Below are 17556 nucleotides of genomic sequence, written 5' to 3'. Positions count from 1 at the left end.
GAGAATACAGAAATTGTGAGATACAACAAAGAATGACAAGCTTGACATACATCTTGTATCTGAATAAATTATTCTAACAGTCATGATTCTGCTGTTTATGACAAGTAAACACCAAAACAATATAAATGTGACTGTTACTAGTATATCTTAATAATGCATACAAACCTGTGAAATACTGATCTTAGTTAAATTCCAAAACTAAAGAAGGATCCAGTTAATTTCGGCTCTTTCTACAGTTCTTTTATGGAATGAGGGTAAATATCAAATAAAATGGTATTTAGCAATTGTATTCCCTTTTACTCTATTAGAACTACTTAGGTGCTCATTTTTAATAGGTGTGATACAATATATAACACCTCATGCTTGTAATCCCAGCACTTTGGGAGGCTGAGGTAGAGTGATCACCAGCCTGGGCAACACAGCAAGACCCTATCTCTATTAAAAAACAAACAAACAAAAACCAAAAACAAAGTAGCCCAGCATCATGGCATGTACCTGTAGTCCCAGCTACCCGTGGGGTTGAGGCAGGAAGATCGGTTGAGCCCAGAAGGTCTAGGCTGCAGGGCTGCAGTGAGTTAGTTGTGACTGTGCCATTGCACTCCAGCCTGGGAGACAGAGAGATCCTGTCTCAAAACAAACAAACAAAACCCCCAAAAAACAACAACAAAAAAGTATGTAACATGTGAAATCAGTGTAAGTCTTTCCAATTTACCATGTTTTTTGTTTAAGTCTATTTTCAATCAAAATTTCTCTAGCTTTGTAGATTAAAGATAAAAAAGATGAAACAGTAGACTATTGCTATCAATTACTACTGCTATACTATATACTATAATAGATTATGAATGGTAAAAAGGATTTCTATTTCACATGAGATTTGGCTGTAACAATGAATAGACAAATATAAATTTTTTCTTATATGGACTATCCAAAGCACAAATCATGCATTTTTCTGGTGCAAACGTGGGTGAATTACCATATATCATAAAAATATTTCTTTTTTTTTTTTTTTTGAGACAGGGTTTCATTCTGTCACCCAGGCGAGAGTGCAGTGGCGCAATCTTGGTTCACTGCAACCTCTGACTCCTGGATTCAAGTGATTCTCGTGCCTCTGCTTCTCAAGTAGCTGGGACTACAGGTGTGTGCCACCATGCCTGGCTCATTTTTTGGTGTTTTCAGTAGAGACAGGGTTTCACCATATTGGCCAGGCCGGTCTCGAACTCTTAACCTCAAACGATCTGCCTGCCTTGGCCTGCCAAAGTGCTGGGATTACAAGTGTGAGCCACAGCACCTGGCCCCAAATATTTCTTAATCTTCCACTGTGATATGCATGATATTCTTAGCTAAATGATTTTTTAAAACCAAGGCCACCTCTCCCACTAATGTTCCACGGTCTATTAACACATAATAGTAGATTATTTTACAAAGAGTCAACACAACAAATTACCAATCAGTTTTTCAAATTCCTCATCATCCACGTCTTCTATACTTTCTTCATCTGCATCCCGTTTTTGTTTCTCTTTAACAGCAACTTTTTTATAATACCTAAAATAATACTCATGTTATATATTTGACAATTTTATTAAAGGTCTAATCTTACTATAATCAAAGAACCTATGACCAGTGGCAAACCACAACTGTAAAATCTTAAGTATACTCAGTTGGAAATAAATGACTGAAATTTGTATGTAATATACAAAAAATAGTTTAACTCAATAAAAAGTAGCTGGAATCTTTTAAGTGTAATACATTTCAAAGAATAATATTTTATTAGCCCTATGCTTGTATTAGAATACAGCAAAACTTAGCCATGTACAGATGTAATCAAACCCTCAAAATTATTCATTCTAAATGATTTTAAAAAACAAGCCAAATCAAACCTAATTAACCAGTCAACCAGATGAGATAAGAAGTACTTTACTACCATAAGGCATTAGGTTATAATACTAGTTGGTTTAGGACTTATTTCTATAGCAGTGCACTGAATTTTTCTGAATCCATTCTAAGGGCCATGGTCTGGATAAATTACCCATGCTTTATCACTATATTAAACTAAGGTAGATTTTAAGCCAAAAAAAAAATTACTATAAAAAGAAATTAAAGGCTAAATTTCGAAAAGTCAGAAGCATAAAACAAATTTATATGCTAAATTAACAAAACTCCCAGATTTACTTTAGTTTTACTAAGATATATTAAGATTAGCAAAATGACTGATTTGTAAATTTCCTTAACAAACACAGACACATCCTTTGATCTTTTCAAAATATGCTGATTTTGAAATTCAAAATTTAAATTTTGGCAGTTTCCCCAAATTAAACTATATTATGTATAGTACCTGTGGAAAAACACTTCATCCACTGGTATTTGGCTTTCTTCTTTTGCAAGGAATTCCTTACTGTTCACTACAAAAATAAATTTAAACATTTTAATGTAATATAGCGATTCCCTTTATGTTACTTAAGCTCTTAAGACAAAATACAGCATAATCTGTAATTCTAAAAATCTCAAAATTGTAAGGAAGGTAGATAGAAGGGACCCTGGAGTGCAAGGGACAATCTCTGAAAAAGTCTGTGTGAAGACCCAACATTGGAAACTTCACTGGCTACAGCATAAAGTAGGCAGTACACAGCCGTCAGTGCAGTGACAGTGAAACAACAGGGTTCTCTTACTGTTCTTCAGTTGCATCCAGGACCCAAATTTCAAGAGAAAAATTCAAGGAGTTATTTTAATAAATAATCACTTTAAACTTGTCATTTTCAGCTCAAAAAATGACAAGCTTGCCATTAATGCTTGCCATTCTGGGAATAAACAGGAAGTAAACAGTTTTCCTTTATACTGAGGAAAACTAAGAAATAAGGAACTACAAGAAATTGGTTTTATCTCTTCAGAATAAAAATTTCTGACTCATCCTGAGTAAAAAGAGATTTGACTTTTACTTCTAACTTACTAACTGTGGGTAAGTCCTTTTACATCTCTGGACCTCTGTGAAGTAAGTCACTGGAAATTAAATGATCTTTAAGGTCTAATTTAACCCTAGTCTCTGAACAAAAGAGAGATGAGATCTGGTATGCAAAGAAGTGTCTGCATTGAATAGAATAGACTCAGATCCAGAAGATGGCTAGCGAATATAGAAGTAGGTTATTAACTAAGTTTAAAATGATGCTCTGTGACAAAACCAGCTGTGGGTTTTTGTGCTTCTAAGCTAATATTAGAGAGCTTTCAGATGGTCTGAATTGTGAGCAATAGTAATTATATACACAGGGGTTGTTGATGAAGCTATGGATGATAAAATGGTGATAACTGTCAAAGCTGGGTGATGGTAATTGGGGGGGGTTCATCATACTATTTTGTTTACTTTGGACATGTTTCAAATTTGCTGTAATAACGTTAAAAAAAGATGGATAATGTCTTTGGTGCCTCAGGTTTTATTCTGATAAATTAGAACAAAGAATAATACAATTTATGCATTTTTGTCTTACACTGTCTTTTCAGTTTCAACTGTCTAAGCTTTATACTTACCAGGAAGATGACGAATATCCTTAATAAAATGTTTCCTTTTTGGCTGCATCACAACACTATCTGTGTTTTCTGAAATGTAAAATTATGACAGTATAATGCAAAACCTAGTTATAAGCTCATATTATTATGTATGAAAAATGAAAACCAAATAATTCACTAAATAGAAGCATACCTTTGCCTTTATGGGGCTTTGGATTTCGGTATACAAATCGATCCAAAAATCTCATTAGAGTGAAATCCTGCAGGGGGTCCCCCGAATACTGAATATAGTTTCCCTGAAAAGTGGAGGGGGAATTTAAAAACTTAATTCAAATTATATCTATGCATCCAGGTAAGAAAAAAGAAAAAGATAACTTCTATTACATTGTATTGAAGATACAAATATGCAATAAATGACTCTTCAAATATCTCTCTCATGCATATTATACTTAAGAAATTAAACACACAGATACATATACACACATATTCTAGAATGTAACATTGATTTGATGGATAGACTAATAATATTAAAAATGTAGGCCATCTAACCATTAATCACGAACCAAACCCTGAAGTGGCAAACATAGCAAATGGGAAAGTGAGGCAGTCTTTCTCCAGGAGAGAAGCTACAAGGTAATAAATAAATAACTGCTGTGGCTTTCTAATGTCTTATTGCTTCCATTCAACTCAGAGTGGGAAAAATTATCTGCTGTTTTGTACGAAACAAGTCATTACTCCTTTATTCGAGCAGTAAAATGTACAAGATTCTCTGTTAAACACTGTATGACCAATTATTATCTAAAATGATTCAACTTTTTTCTTATTCTCATCTTTTGATATTTTAGACTCACCTGAAGGATGGTCTTTGCAAAAAGGGCCACAGAGGGATGAAAATGCACAGATAACTAAAAAGAAAAATGTGAATAATATCAATATTTCTAAGGTTGACACTTAGTACATTTATAGCTTATTTAAGAAAATCGGGCTGGGTACGCTGGCTCACACTTGTAATCCCAGCACTTTGGGAGGTTCAGGCAGGCAGATCACTCGAGCCCAGAAGTTGAGACCGGCCTGGGCAATATGGTGAAACCCTATGTCTACAAAAACAATCAGGGCATGATGGTGCGCACCTCTAGTCCCAGCTACTCAGGAGGCTAAAGTGGAAGGTGCCTGGGCCCAGGAGGTTGAGGCTGCAGTGAGCCGAGATGGCGCCACTGCACTCTAGCCTGGGTGACAGAGCGAGACCCTATTTCAACAACAACAACAAAGAAAATGCAAAAATTTGAAATTTAAGCCAATACATTAAACAAGTGATTCTCAAAACATTTTGGTCTCAGGACCATTTCATACACTTAAAAACCAAAAATTTCATCAGTTTCCATTTAACAGGGTTATATCTACAGACACGTGTGTTATAAAACTAAACAGAAAAATTATAAATACTTGTAGGTTCATTAAAATAACAAAGCTACTACATATGAATAAATAGCATATTTATGAAAAATAATTATGCTTCAGGACAAAATATATAGTGAGTAGCATTATTTTACAGTTTTGCAAATCTCTTTAATGTCTGGCTTAACAGAAGACAGTGATTCTTTCATCTGCTTCTATATTCTATGTTGAAATATACGTAGAAAATCTGGCCTCACATGTGTAGAAAAAACCTTTCACATAACTGTGAATTTCTTCTTTAGTACTATACCAAAACCAAAGATTAGTTGTAATATGGAATCTGAAACCCATATTCAATTGGCTTTTGGTACTTGCTACTTAAAATTATTTGGTCTACTTTGAATCAATCGTTTATCCACTCAAGAATTTGTAATATTCAGGTGGCACAGTGGCTCACGCCTATAATCCCAGCACTTTGGGAGGCTGAGGTAGGCGGATCACATGAAGTCAGGAGTTCAAGACCAGCCTGGACAACATGGCAAAACACTGTGTGTACTAAAAATTAAAAAATTAGCTGGGCATGGTGCCATGCTCCTGTAATCCCAGTTACTCAGGAGGTGGAGGTTGCAGTGAGCCGAGATTGCGCCACTGCACCACTGCACTCCAGTTTGGGCGGCAACAGAGCCTTCTCTGTCTCAAAAAAAAAAAAAGGATTTGAAACATTGTGCATTGGTCATTGGAAAAAATACCACATGCAGTCCTTCCAAATGTTGGCACATTTCATTATACTTTACCACAAAAATCACATTCTTAGAACCACAGATTTCATCAGTAAAGTTTTTATAAATTAAGAAACTGTCAAGCCCAAGGTGGTGGTTACAAGATTTTTAACACTTTAATCTTTGCTCGAAAGCTTTATTTTTGAATTTTATTGTTGACAACAAATACTGCCAGCTTTTTTGTTTCATTCATTTTCAAGAAAATGTCTCCCAAATACCTAAGTCTGAAAAACCAGTTTGTCAGTTAGTCTTTCATGAAAGAGCAGCTAGATGAGCTTGCAACAACCGGTAAGCACTTGTCCTTGAGACACGTGACAACCTTCACACTTTAGGTAGGCAGCAGAGGTATGTTACGCATACTTGCTATATATGCACACAAAATACTAAAAAGACATGTGTACTTTAGGGTCAAGATACTAAAATCAATAATTCTCCCTGTGTCATCATTCTTAAGTTATACTGGCTTTTTTTTTTTAACTGCACATATGTGGCAGTGATGAATATAATGGCTTCTGATGCAGCTTGGTGCTGTCTTTATTCAGGATAAGCTGCAGCAATTTTACCTATCATTTATTTTATAGTATCAGTGCCACTGTCAACACAGTGATGAAAACAGATAATGTACTGGTATTACTATGAAAAGAGCTGTGGGCTAGGCACTGTGGCTCGCGCCTGTAACCCCAGCACTTTGGGAGACCAAGGCAGGCGGATCACGAGGTCAGATCAAGACCATCCTGGCTAACATGGTGAAACCCCGTCTCTACTAAAAATACAAAAATAATTAGCCAGGTATGGTGGCGGGTGCCTATAGTCCCAGCTACCTGGGAGGCTGAGGCAGGAGAATGGCGTGAACCCGGGAGGCAGAGCTTGCAGTGATTCGAGATTGTGCCACTGCACTGCAGCCTGGGCTACAGAGGTAGACTCTGTCCAAAAAAAAAAGCTGTGTCCGACTCACTAAAAAGATATCAGGAACTCTTAGAGGTCTGGCCACACTCTGAGAATAACTGCATAGGAAGATACTTATTGGCTTTACACAAAAGTCACAGAAAGGTTATTAGAAGTATGAATTCCTCTTATGAATTCAGAAAAGTAACTTTATTTACAAAAAAATTTATCACAAAACTTTTCAGATATATCTAATGAATAAAGCAAAATTTATCCATTTTCTCAACTCTGCATGCAATAATCTACCTACAAAAAGCAACAGTTATAACCCACGTATAATATCCTTATTTTACATGCACATTTAAGATTTTCTACAAAATGAATACCTCGCATAGTACCTTCCCCCAAATGTGGACTTTTAATGTTTATTAATGCTTATAATTATCATAAAAAAAAACTTCAAGGCATTACATCCACGAGGGCAAAAATATACACCATAAATGAATTAAAAGACAATTTGAAATTATTTTACCTTTTTGAGTTCCCAAAGACTTGTATTTTCAGCTCCACAGAACAGAGGATTTCTACTGAATGGATCATATTTATTTAACTGTTTCCCACCTAGGAATAACAAAAAAATACGATTTCTCAAATGCTTTATTCCTAGCCCAAGAGGTCATTAAAAACACCACCATTAATATTCTCAACAGATATTTCCAACATTCTTACTTAGCTAAGCAACCTAGATTAAAAACTGAGCTCCCTCAAGAATTTGTCTTGGTACTTGAGCTAGCATCAGCTCTTGAATAAAGCAGGGAACATGTTTATCCCAACCATTAAAAGCTTTCTTCAAGGCCAGGTGCAGTGGCTCACACCTGTAATCACAGCACTTAGGGAGGCTGAGGCCAGTGATCATTTGAGTCCCGGAATTCGAGACCAGCCTGGGCAAAATGGTGAAACCCCGTCTCTTACAAAAAATACAACAAAAAAAACTAGCCACGTGTGGTAGTGTGTGCCTGTAGTCCCAGCTATTCGGGAGGCTGAGGTGGGAGGATCACGTGAGCCCAGGAGATAAGAGTTGCAGTGAACCGGCCGGGCGCGGTGGCTCAAGCCTGTAATCCCAGCACTATGGGAGGCCGAGACGGGCGGATCACGAGGTCAGGAGATCGAGACCATCCTGGCTAACACGGTGAAACCCCGTCTCTATTAAGAAATACAAAAAAAAAAACTAGCCGGGCGAGGTGGCGGGCGCCTGTAGTCCCAGCTACTCGGGAGGCTGAGGCCGGAGAATGGCGTGAACCCGGGAGGCGGAGCTTGCAGTGAGCTGAGATCCGGCCACTGCACTCCAGCCTGGGCGACAGAGCGAGACTCCGTCTCAAAAAAAAAAAAAAAAAAAAAAAAAAAAGAGTTGCAGTGAACCAAGATCATGCCATTGTGATCCAGCCTTCATGACTGAGCAAGACCCTGACTCAAAAATAACTAAAAGCTCCCTTTCAAAACTTCTGCCTTGGCTGGGCGCATTGGCTCATGCCTATAATCCCAGCACTTTGGGAAGCCAACATGAAAGGCTGCTTGAGTCCAAGAGTTCAAGACCAGCCTGGGCAAGAGAGTGGGATTTTGTCTCTACAAAAAATACAACTAGCCAGACCTGGTGGCACAAACCTGTAGTCCTGGCTACCTGGGAGGCTGAGGTGGGAAGATCACTTGAGTTCAGGAGTTTGAGGTTGCAGTGAGCCATAATGGCTCATTGTACTCCAGCCTGGCCTGGGTGACAGTGAGACCCGTCTCAAAAAAAATCAAAAACCAAACCAAAAAACCCCAAACTTCTCCCTTTTCTAAATGGCAAGAAAAGGTACCCATTTTGGGGTCAAAGAGGTTGGAAATGTTAAGACGGAAATAATACGAAGATGAACTAGGTCTAAAGTCTTTTGGAGCTTTAGAGTGCTCCAAATATTTGTCATGAAAGTATGCCCAGAAATAATTCTCACTTGGAACAGGTCTGCCATTATCTTCATGTTTTCAGAAACTCAGGATTTAAAAAATTTAAAACAAAGATTTTCAGACGAGGAACTGACTACCTTCCAACACCCATACTCTTCATCCTTCTAAAGGATTATTCTCTCAGTTTAGTCTTCAGGGGAACTGATGGATTCTTCTCAAACTTTTCTGGCAGCTATCAGACTTCTCTTTTGTACTTCACAAATTGAAATTTGTAGATGAATTAATTTGACCATGAGTCCCAAAGCAAGTTGAAGAAATGGGTCTGGCACCACATTTCTTGAACCTCAAGGCTAGTGTTTTCTTTACAGCCTCAAATGAAGAGGCTGCATTTCTAAGATTTCTTTTGACTCTAACATCCTATTAATTTAGTTTGGTGTGTGTATAGGAAACCACTTAAAGTTTCTATCTTGAACAGAAAGTTTTCTATCCCTAAAATATTACTTTAAGAAACTGTGGGCCAGGTACAGTGGCTCACGCTTGTAATCCCAGCACTTCGAGAGGCCAAGGCAGGCAGATCACCTGAGGTCAGGAGTTCGAGACCAGCCTGGCCAACATGGTGAAACCCCACCTCTACTAAAAATACAAAAATTAGCTGGGTGTGGTGGCACACACCTGTAATCCCAGCTACTTGGGAGGCTGAGGCAGGAGAATCACTTGAACCTGGGAGGTAGAGGTTGCAGTGAGCCGAGATCGTGCCTCTGCACTCCAGCCTAGATGACAGAGCGAGACTCTAAATAAATAAATAAATAAGTAAAATGGTAGAATGCTAGTTTCTATGAAAATCAAAGAGAAACAAACTCCCTGGTTTAAAAATTCAAGAGAATAAAGATTAAAAAAACTCACCTTTCAAATTATCAAAGTGCACCCAGGAAGCAATCTCTGGTTTTTTGGTTTCTATATCACTTTCAGGAACCGTTTCCTCTGTCTCAAGTTTTTTCACCATCTCTGTTTCTTTGTCTGCATCAGTGAATTTTTCCATGTCTTCATCATCATTTGCATCAATAAAATGTTCTTCATCATCAGACTCCTAACAAACACATAGTTTCATAAATCTACATAAATCAACTAGAAGTTGCAATAAAGTCTGTGTTCCATTATGTGATGTAGAGTTTTACTTATTGCAACTCTGGTGAAACGTGAAAGTTCTAATAAAGTAAAATGATGGCCATCAGTGGTATTTAAACAAGAGAGGAGAGCACATCCTTATTTCTAAACATAACACAGTTAAGTTTTGAGCTAAGAACCCCTGAGCCCTAGGGACTCTATAACTTGAAAACAATTAGCCCTCAAGTAAATTTCTGACTTGTAAATAACCCTATGAGGTAGCTACTATTATTATTTCCATTTCATAGTTAACGAAGACGACTTAAGAGGGCCACTAAGTTTTATAGTCTTCCAAATCCCATACAATGGTAACTTCTAGTATAGTATAGTTTATTGCAAGTAGAAGAGTTGAGCAACATGCCCACCTAGTGAACTGTACAGCTGGTACTAAAATCTAGGTTTGTCCTATTCCAGAACTCACACTCATATGGTCCAGAGAACTAGGTTATTGTCATGTGAAGCAAAGAAAAACAAAACAAAAACCACCAATATATTTCAGCACCCACTCAATTTAAAAAGCAGTTGAAAAATATACCGGATGATCATCTAGTTGGCTTCTTAAACCTGGTTTTGCTTTAAGGATCTCAGACACAAGATATAAAGCTCCACATATAAATGGTGGCATTTGTTGACAAGTAACTTGAAGTAACCTCTTCACAAAAGCCTTCACCCGGCGCAATACAACGTCAGCTTTCAGAGATTTGTAGACAAGGTTAAGAAACATAGCTTGCTTGGAACACATCATCAACCCTGGATCCAACATCTTCCTGCAAAACAAAACCAAGGTCAAATATTTATGTATAAAACCAGCTCCACAATCAACAGTCACATATTAGAAACAGCTACTAACCTCATCTTAGTTAGGGATAACTTTGCTGCTTATATTAGAACAAGAGACCTTGCCCTAAGAGGTAAGATGGAAGTCAATGACCAGAAAAGGATGATGATGGCACCAGGAAAAACCAACAATAACGACAACACCACCACCACCCACAGGAATGAAAAAAGAAAAACTCTTTTCCAAGTGTTTTTCTGTTTTCTATATCAACAGGGCACAGCCCTAACAGTATTCATAGAACCCCACCAGAAAAGCTAATCTAAAACCAGGCAGTGAAAACTGACCCATGAAAGCAGAACATTAGAAGATTGGGGTTTTTGTCCTTGTATAACTGCCTACTAGCAGGGTGACCGCCTCTTCATGGTGTTAGTGAAGACCATAGATGAATAGCAGAAAATTAAATTCTAAGGACTTCAGAGAATCTCTAGTCCAATGTACTAGCTGTGTAACATCTCTCTCATACACACTATTCTCACTGCCCAGAGTGCTTCTCTCCAACTCTCTGCATGTCCACAGTATCCAAAATTGGTTCTTCTATTAGCCTCTCTCTCAGTTCCATGTTTGTGTCCTTCATAGTTTCACAAACTGGGTTTCCCTGCCTTTCCCTTTTCTCTCAAGGTCCAGTGAAATAGGGATTATGCCTGTGTTATTCACTGTTAAAACCCCATTGCCTGGCAGTTAATACTTTTACAAGACAGTTATTCAAATACTTGAACCTATTTAGCTATTATGTGCTTGTCTCTCCCTAATGTCTGTCTTCTGTAGGCTGCTCTACTCTGACCTCATGATACTTTAAAAATTCTCTATTCTAGATGCTGAATACTACACATGTCCCCAACCAGTCTAGACCTCCAGATATTATAACACCCAGAATTAACACAATCCTCCAGATTAGCTCTACTAACACCTGGAATCATTACTTCCTTTGTTTTAAGTATTCCCATCAATTTTTTCCTACTAATACTAGAAATGAAAAGACTTAAGCTTGTGAAGCGCTTTCCTATTGCTCTGCATACTCTGGGAAATATCACCCTTTTGGTAATATCCTGGGATATTCTGGATTATTCAATTTTCTCTCTTTACATTTAAATTTTCCAACATTTCCATCCAGTTTGCAACTTATTTTTAGGCATAAATTCCATCTCACATCAAGAGAAACATTTGAGAAGAATTTAAAGGGACATGTCTCTATCATTTCATGAAATATTTTCCTAAAGTTCTGATAAATATTTTTGTAAATCAAATCATGTCATTTCTTTTATCCCTCAATTAACTAGGGGTTTTCTTAATGTGAAGGATTCTTAATAAAACCAAGAGCAAACAAACACTTTAAGAAGGCCTAAAGGCCCGTTAAGAAACTCCATCTGCGAGAGCTCTTGGCAAATAGTGATTTTAAAAACTTAAAAACGTACTCTTCCTCAGAGATGTTAGACTATGATGTTAAATAGAGACAGAAAAATGTTTCCAACACTTTCTAAAAATTAAAAATTCCTATGACCATCAAAAGTTCAAAATAATCAAATCACCCCCCTTCAAAACAAACAAACAAAAAAACAAACAAAAAACTCAAGACCCCGAAACCTCTACATTTTCAGCCTTGGAACTCTTTTCAAATTAACGATGTTAAGTATCTATTACTTCAAAGAGTTGTGGAAAGGCTTCTGAGAGTCTTTTTAGTGGACCAGAGCAATCAGTGCTATGAAATGTCATGAACTCTACAGCAAGTGGACCTGGATTTGCCACCTAACTTGGTCTCTTAATATCTGTGTGACCTTGCACAAATTATTGTACCTCACACACTGGAGAGCTGTTAAGAGGATTAAACTAAAGAAACATGTATGAGTATCAGTAATAAGGATAGCAGCCAACATTTCACATAGCACTATGTGTTGGGCACTGTTAAGCACTTCACATACACACAAAGATTACATGGGTTAACACACATACCCCCCCACCTTCATTAAAGCCCCAGTTCTGTCATTTACAAGCTGCAGAATCTTGTGCACGTTTCAAAATCTTCATAATAATCATGAGATAGGTGCTTTTCTCTCCATCCTACAGACAAATCCACTTAGGCATGATAACATGGGATGAATTATGTCTACCAATAGGTTTTTAGTGGGGATCAAGTAATTTGCCCAAAGTTACACAGAAAACTAATGGCAGGGACTCAAACCTAGGCAGCGTGGCTTAAGTCTAAGATACTAACCACTACTCTACATTTTCTCACAAGATTATCTATGTAAATATATAAAAATGAATTAGAAGGAAATATATTAATTTCTTGAACACAGTTATGTTCTACTGCCTCTTAAACAGCTCCAAACTGTTTACACATTGCTGAAAATATGCCTCAATGAGTGAGTTGCAAAATTCAGTAAAGAAAATCTTAATTTCCATTAAACAAACAAAAACCCTGCACCCCCCAAAACTCTCTACTTAACATACTTTCTTGTTTACCACAGCTCCTCTCTCTGCTGCCTCCCCCAATATGAACGTGAGTGCCTCCAGGGATGGGATTTCTGTTCGCTGTGCCTCCTGTGCACCTAGAGCATGGCACCATACTGTAGGCATTCAGAAAAGACTTATTGAATGAGTTACTGTGTGAATGCATTCAATTTTGTGAAAGACAGCAGGGAAAAGACACAGGATTGAGAATGGGAAGACGGAAACTGCAATTATATCTGCAATTTTATTTCTTTAATATCCCAAAAGACTTAAAACAAATATAGCAAAATGTTAATTCTGAAATACTAGCTGGTAGATATGAATGATTCTTTTGGGTATTTTTCTGTATTTTACAACTTCTCAAAATGAAAAATGTATTCAAAGCAGCGAATATAATTTGTGTCCATCAGGGAAACAAAGATTAAGTGACTTACTTGAAGGTGGCGAGCAGCAAGCTGCTAAGGGGGCCTAAAATCCAATTTTCTAACTCTTTCTCTTGCCCCACAGAGGGCACTGCCTGTGCTGTACATCAAGTTATAGTTCACGTCTCATACTGGAATGCTATGTTCTTACCTGTATAATGCGGTGTAATATCGATCCGATATTGTCTGCTGAGAATTCATGACTTGGAAAAGCAACATTAAAGCCTGCACACTGGTATTAAAATTCACCATATGCAACACTTTGAACAGTGTGTCAATTTGCTCCCTCACTTTGTCATCACCAGTCTGGGAATAAGGGTACGCCCTATTAACACCTGTTAAAAGGGCGCTAAGCATTTTTGATTCAATATCTTTTTTTTTTATACAAGTCCGAAAAAAGCAAAAGTAAATAGTTATTAATTTGTTAGCCAGTTCACTTTCTTCATGGGACAGAGCCATTTGATTTAAAAAGCAAATTGCATAATACTGAGCTTTGGAGCTGATATTTGAGCGGAAGAGTAGCCTTTCTACTTCACCACACACAACTCCTTTCATATTGGGATGTTTACAAAGTAATGTCTCTAACAGATGGGAGGCTTTTGTGGCAATTCTGTTCTGAGGATCTCCCAGTTTATTTACCACTTGCACAAGAAGAGCCTTTTCTTCCTCAGGCTTGTTACAAAGCAGCTCATGAGCCACTGCAAGGGCTCGAGTTTTAGTGGTTACTAATGTATCATGACTTAAAGTTTCTAAGACCTGCACAAATTCAGCCACTAAGTGTTTCAGCTGGTGTTCAAAATACCATAATATCAGTCTTCTATCTCTTGAGTCCTTGTTGCCACTGGACAACTGTTCCAGTTTGTCAAAAGGATGCTGGCTGAAAATCCTCAGCTTCCGACTGTCTGGCAAAAGGTCTGTGATAAGCAACTCTTTAAAAGTATCCAAGGCCATGAGGCACTGCTGTTTGCTGCCCTTCTTTTTAACAAGGTTCACAAGAGTTTCTACAAACTGAAGTGTGTGAACGGCATCATCCTGAATAAGAAGAATCATGGCTGCCATCCTGTCACCTAGTGTCCCCGATGACACAATTGCTTTCATCCAGGTAGAAGAGGCTCCCTTTTGACTATTCGTCTTACTTTTGAATAAGTTGATTTCATGCTCATACAGCTTCTGAGCAAGGGTTTTGTAGTTAGATACAACATCCTGAGGCTGGGGTTTCAAAGAATATTCATTGCTATACTCCAGATCATACCATTTGCCTCCAGGCTTGAGTAACAAAGTCTGTCTCTCAAAAAATTCAAAGATGTTCTGTTTATCTTTCTTCACTTTCGGTGTGGTACTGCCGTTCTCATCAGAATGTGGTTTTGGCTTATTCTTATTTTTCACCTTATTAACTGATGTCCTTTGACTTTGTGCTGTATTTTTGTTATTTATTTTAGGTATTTTTACTTCTTTTTTGCTGGAATTTTCTTTTTTAGCTGGTTCATCTTCTTCAATTAAGCAAGCTTTTGTATACTTGGCCAAATTAAGATTTTGAATAAATGCTTCCAATTCACCTTGTTGAAGGTCATCAATTACTCCTTTTTTGCCTCCATCTATCACTTCCTCATTCTCATCCAAAGTAGCCAGCATAAGGTAATCTTGCTGCATTAAAAACATAAGTTAAAAATACATTACAAATGTGAAAAATAAAACCATAAAATAATAGGAAACACAACATAATTTTAAAAATAATTTCAGAATTGGAAAAATCCTTTCAAATTTGACATAAAACTCAGGGTCCACAAAGTAAAGGATAAGTAAATCTATCTTTCTTTTACACACATACACACACACGCACACTTTTTATTTCGATATAGGAAAAAATACAAATTATAAACTGGAAAAAAAAAATACAAGCAATTCCTATCAAAGTAATTGGGTTTAACACCTTAATATAAAACTTTCTACACATCAGTAAGTGACAACCCAAAAGAAAAATGTGCAAAGGATATGAACAGTTCATAGAAAAAAAAAAAAGGTTCTTTAAAAATATGAAAAGATGCTCAACCTCACTGACATTTAGAGAAATCCACATTAAAACCACAATGATACATCCATCTTTTAATTTATCAGATGAGCAAAGATACATTGCAAGATGAGAAAGATACAATGACAGGTGATGCTGGGGAAGGGGTGGGGGAAATGGCACTTTCATACATGGTTGATGTGAGTGTAAACTGACACAACCTACATGGAGGACAATTTGTCAACTCCAATTACGACTGTTTAATACAAGGCACACATCTGTTGACCCAGCAGCTTCATTTCTAAAAATTAACTAATTGATTGAGACATGGTCTCGCTCTGTTGTCCAGGCTGGAGTGCAGTGACTTGACCATGGTTGAACTGTAGCCTCAACCTCCCAGGCTGAAGTGATCCTCCAATCTCAGCCTGTGGCTGGGACTACACGCCCAGCTATTAAAAAAAAAATTTTTTTTTTGAGATGAGGTCTCCTTACGTTGTTCAGGCTGGTCTCAAAGTCCTGGACTGAAAGTATCCTCCCACCTCCGACTCCCAAAGTGCTGGGATTATGGGTGTGAGCCCCTGTGCCTGGCTCATTTCTACAAATTTGGACTACATATACACTTACAAAAGTGGGGAAAAAAATATTACGATTAAGGTTATTAACTGTAGTATTATTTAAAATAGTGAAAGACTGGCAATAATTTAAATATCCACAATAAGTGGCTGGTTCGATAAATTAAGACAGACAAAATGATTTATGCAGCCATATCAATAACACAGAACTTCATGCACTGATATAGAAGGATTTCTAAGAGAGAAAAGAAAGCAAAATATAGATAGGTGTATATATATGGTACTATTCATGTAAAAAATAATACACGCGTATTTCATACACATAAATATGTATATGCTTGAAAAGGTATACAGTATCCCTGAAAGATATAAACTACACTTGTAAAAATAATTGCTTCCTATCAGGGCAATTGTTACGGCTGAGATAAAAGTGGAAAAAATTGGACTTTTCACTACATATCTTTAAAGTTTGTATCACGTGTATCATGTGTATATATTACTTATTCAAAACTTAAATATACACAAGCACAGAGCAAAACTGTGAATCTACTTATCTCTAACCAACTCCTCCACCCTGAAAGTCCAGTCTCCAAACAAAATAATATTAAAAACAAAGTTAATTTCTGTCCCTTATCTGCTTAAAATCTTCCAGTGGTTTTGCATCAAACTCAGAGCAAAAGCCTGCCCTCTTACCCCTTGGACCTCATTTCTTACCATTCTCCCCTTACCTCACTCTGCCTCTGCTACATTGGCATTTTGGCTGCTCATGGAATAGGTCAGGCACTCTTCTGCCTGTCTTTGCATTTTCTGTTCCAACCAGAATGGCACATGGCTCACTCCTTCCTCTCCTTTAGGATTCTGCTCAAACATCTCCGTGATGTGTTTGTCGATCATCTCATTTAATACTAACGCGCTCCCACTCCTTATCGTCCTTTCGCACTACCCCGTGTCTGCTGTACTATGTATTTAAAAGTTTGTTTACTGTTTCTGTCCCTTAATTAGGATGTTCCAAAAAAGAGGGCTTCTGGGGCATACAGTGACACGTGCACGTACTCCACGAGAACAGAAATGAAAATTCCAATACCACTGGTGTTCAAAATACTCATACCACAAGGTCGGGACCAAGAAAAGCTACTCTCCGACCTGATGGTGTGATGGTTATACCACGTTAATAAAATGAGAGGATCGCCTACATCCTAAGAAAGGCCAGAGAATACGACGTTCAACTGGAAACTTTTCTTTTGTAAACAGCCCTGGAAACCAGCGTGGGAAGCTCACAGAACACATGCTTCCGAGGCTGGGATCTGGGATCTGGGTCCTGGACGCCCGCGCTCTACGCAGCGCGGAAGCGGCGGGGCAGTCAGCCTAGCGACATTAGGGACTGCCCACGTCTGACCCCTTTCCCCGGAGCCCGCGGCAGTTACCTTGGTGCCTCCGAGCCGTAACACTTCCTCCAGGGAGAACCCATTCTCGGTTTCATTAGCATCATCCTCGTCGTCCTCGTCCGGATCTTCTACTGCCTCCTCGGGGCGCCAAGGCCGCTTGGCATGGAACTCCAAAGGCTCCTTGGCTGCCGCCATGGCTAGCAGAGCATACGCTCTTGGAACTC

General features: G+C 38.0%; 2 protein-coding genes across 4 annotated transcripts in view; one reads left to right on the top strand and one right to left on the bottom strand.

Moving 5' to 3' along the window:
* Positions 1 to 17556, top strand: part of NDUFAF7 (NADH:ubiquinone oxidoreductase complex assembly factor 7) — a 172458-nt gene that overhangs the window by 138400 nt on the left and 16502 nt on the right. The window lies entirely within an intron of this gene.
* CEBPZ (CCAAT enhancer binding protein zeta) overlaps positions 1 to 17556 on the bottom strand; it is a 27864-nt gene extending 10308 nt beyond the window's left edge. The window contains exons 1-11 of one of the 2 annotated variants that reach the window (XM_065527175.2): positions 17372 to 17556; positions 13519 to 15011; positions 10195 to 10426; positions 9399 to 9582; positions 7087 to 7175; positions 4347 to 4400; positions 3689 to 3791; positions 3517 to 3585; positions 2333 to 2399; positions 1445 to 1542; positions 429 to 605 (exon numbers count right to left, since the gene is read on the bottom strand). In XM_065527175.2, the coding sequence (XP_065383247.1) occupies positions 553 to 605; positions 1445 to 1542; positions 2333 to 2399; positions 3517 to 3585; positions 3689 to 3791; positions 4347 to 4400; positions 7087 to 7175; positions 9399 to 9582; positions 10195 to 10426; positions 13519 to 15011; positions 17372 to 17527 (2598 nt within the window). In that variant the 5' untranslated portion in view covers positions 17528 to 17556 and the 3' untranslated portion in view covers positions 429 to 552. Of the gene's footprint in view, positions 1 to 428; positions 606 to 1444; positions 1543 to 2332; positions 2400 to 3516; positions 3586 to 3688; positions 3792 to 4346; positions 4401 to 7086; positions 7176 to 9398; positions 9583 to 10194; positions 10427 to 13518; positions 15012 to 17371 lie in introns of those variants that run through there. The other variant, XM_005576123.5, reaches the window with a different exon arrangement.

The sequence above is a fragment of the Macaca fascicularis genome, chromosome 13, assembly GCF_037993035.2.
Source record: "Macaca fascicularis isolate 582-1 chromosome 13, T2T-MFA8v1.1".
NCBI lineage: Eukaryota > Metazoa > Chordata > Mammalia > Primates > Cercopithecidae > Macaca > Macaca fascicularis.
The sequence above is the reverse complement of the archived record's forward strand: the minus strand, read 5'-3'. Positions and strand labels throughout refer to the sequence as shown.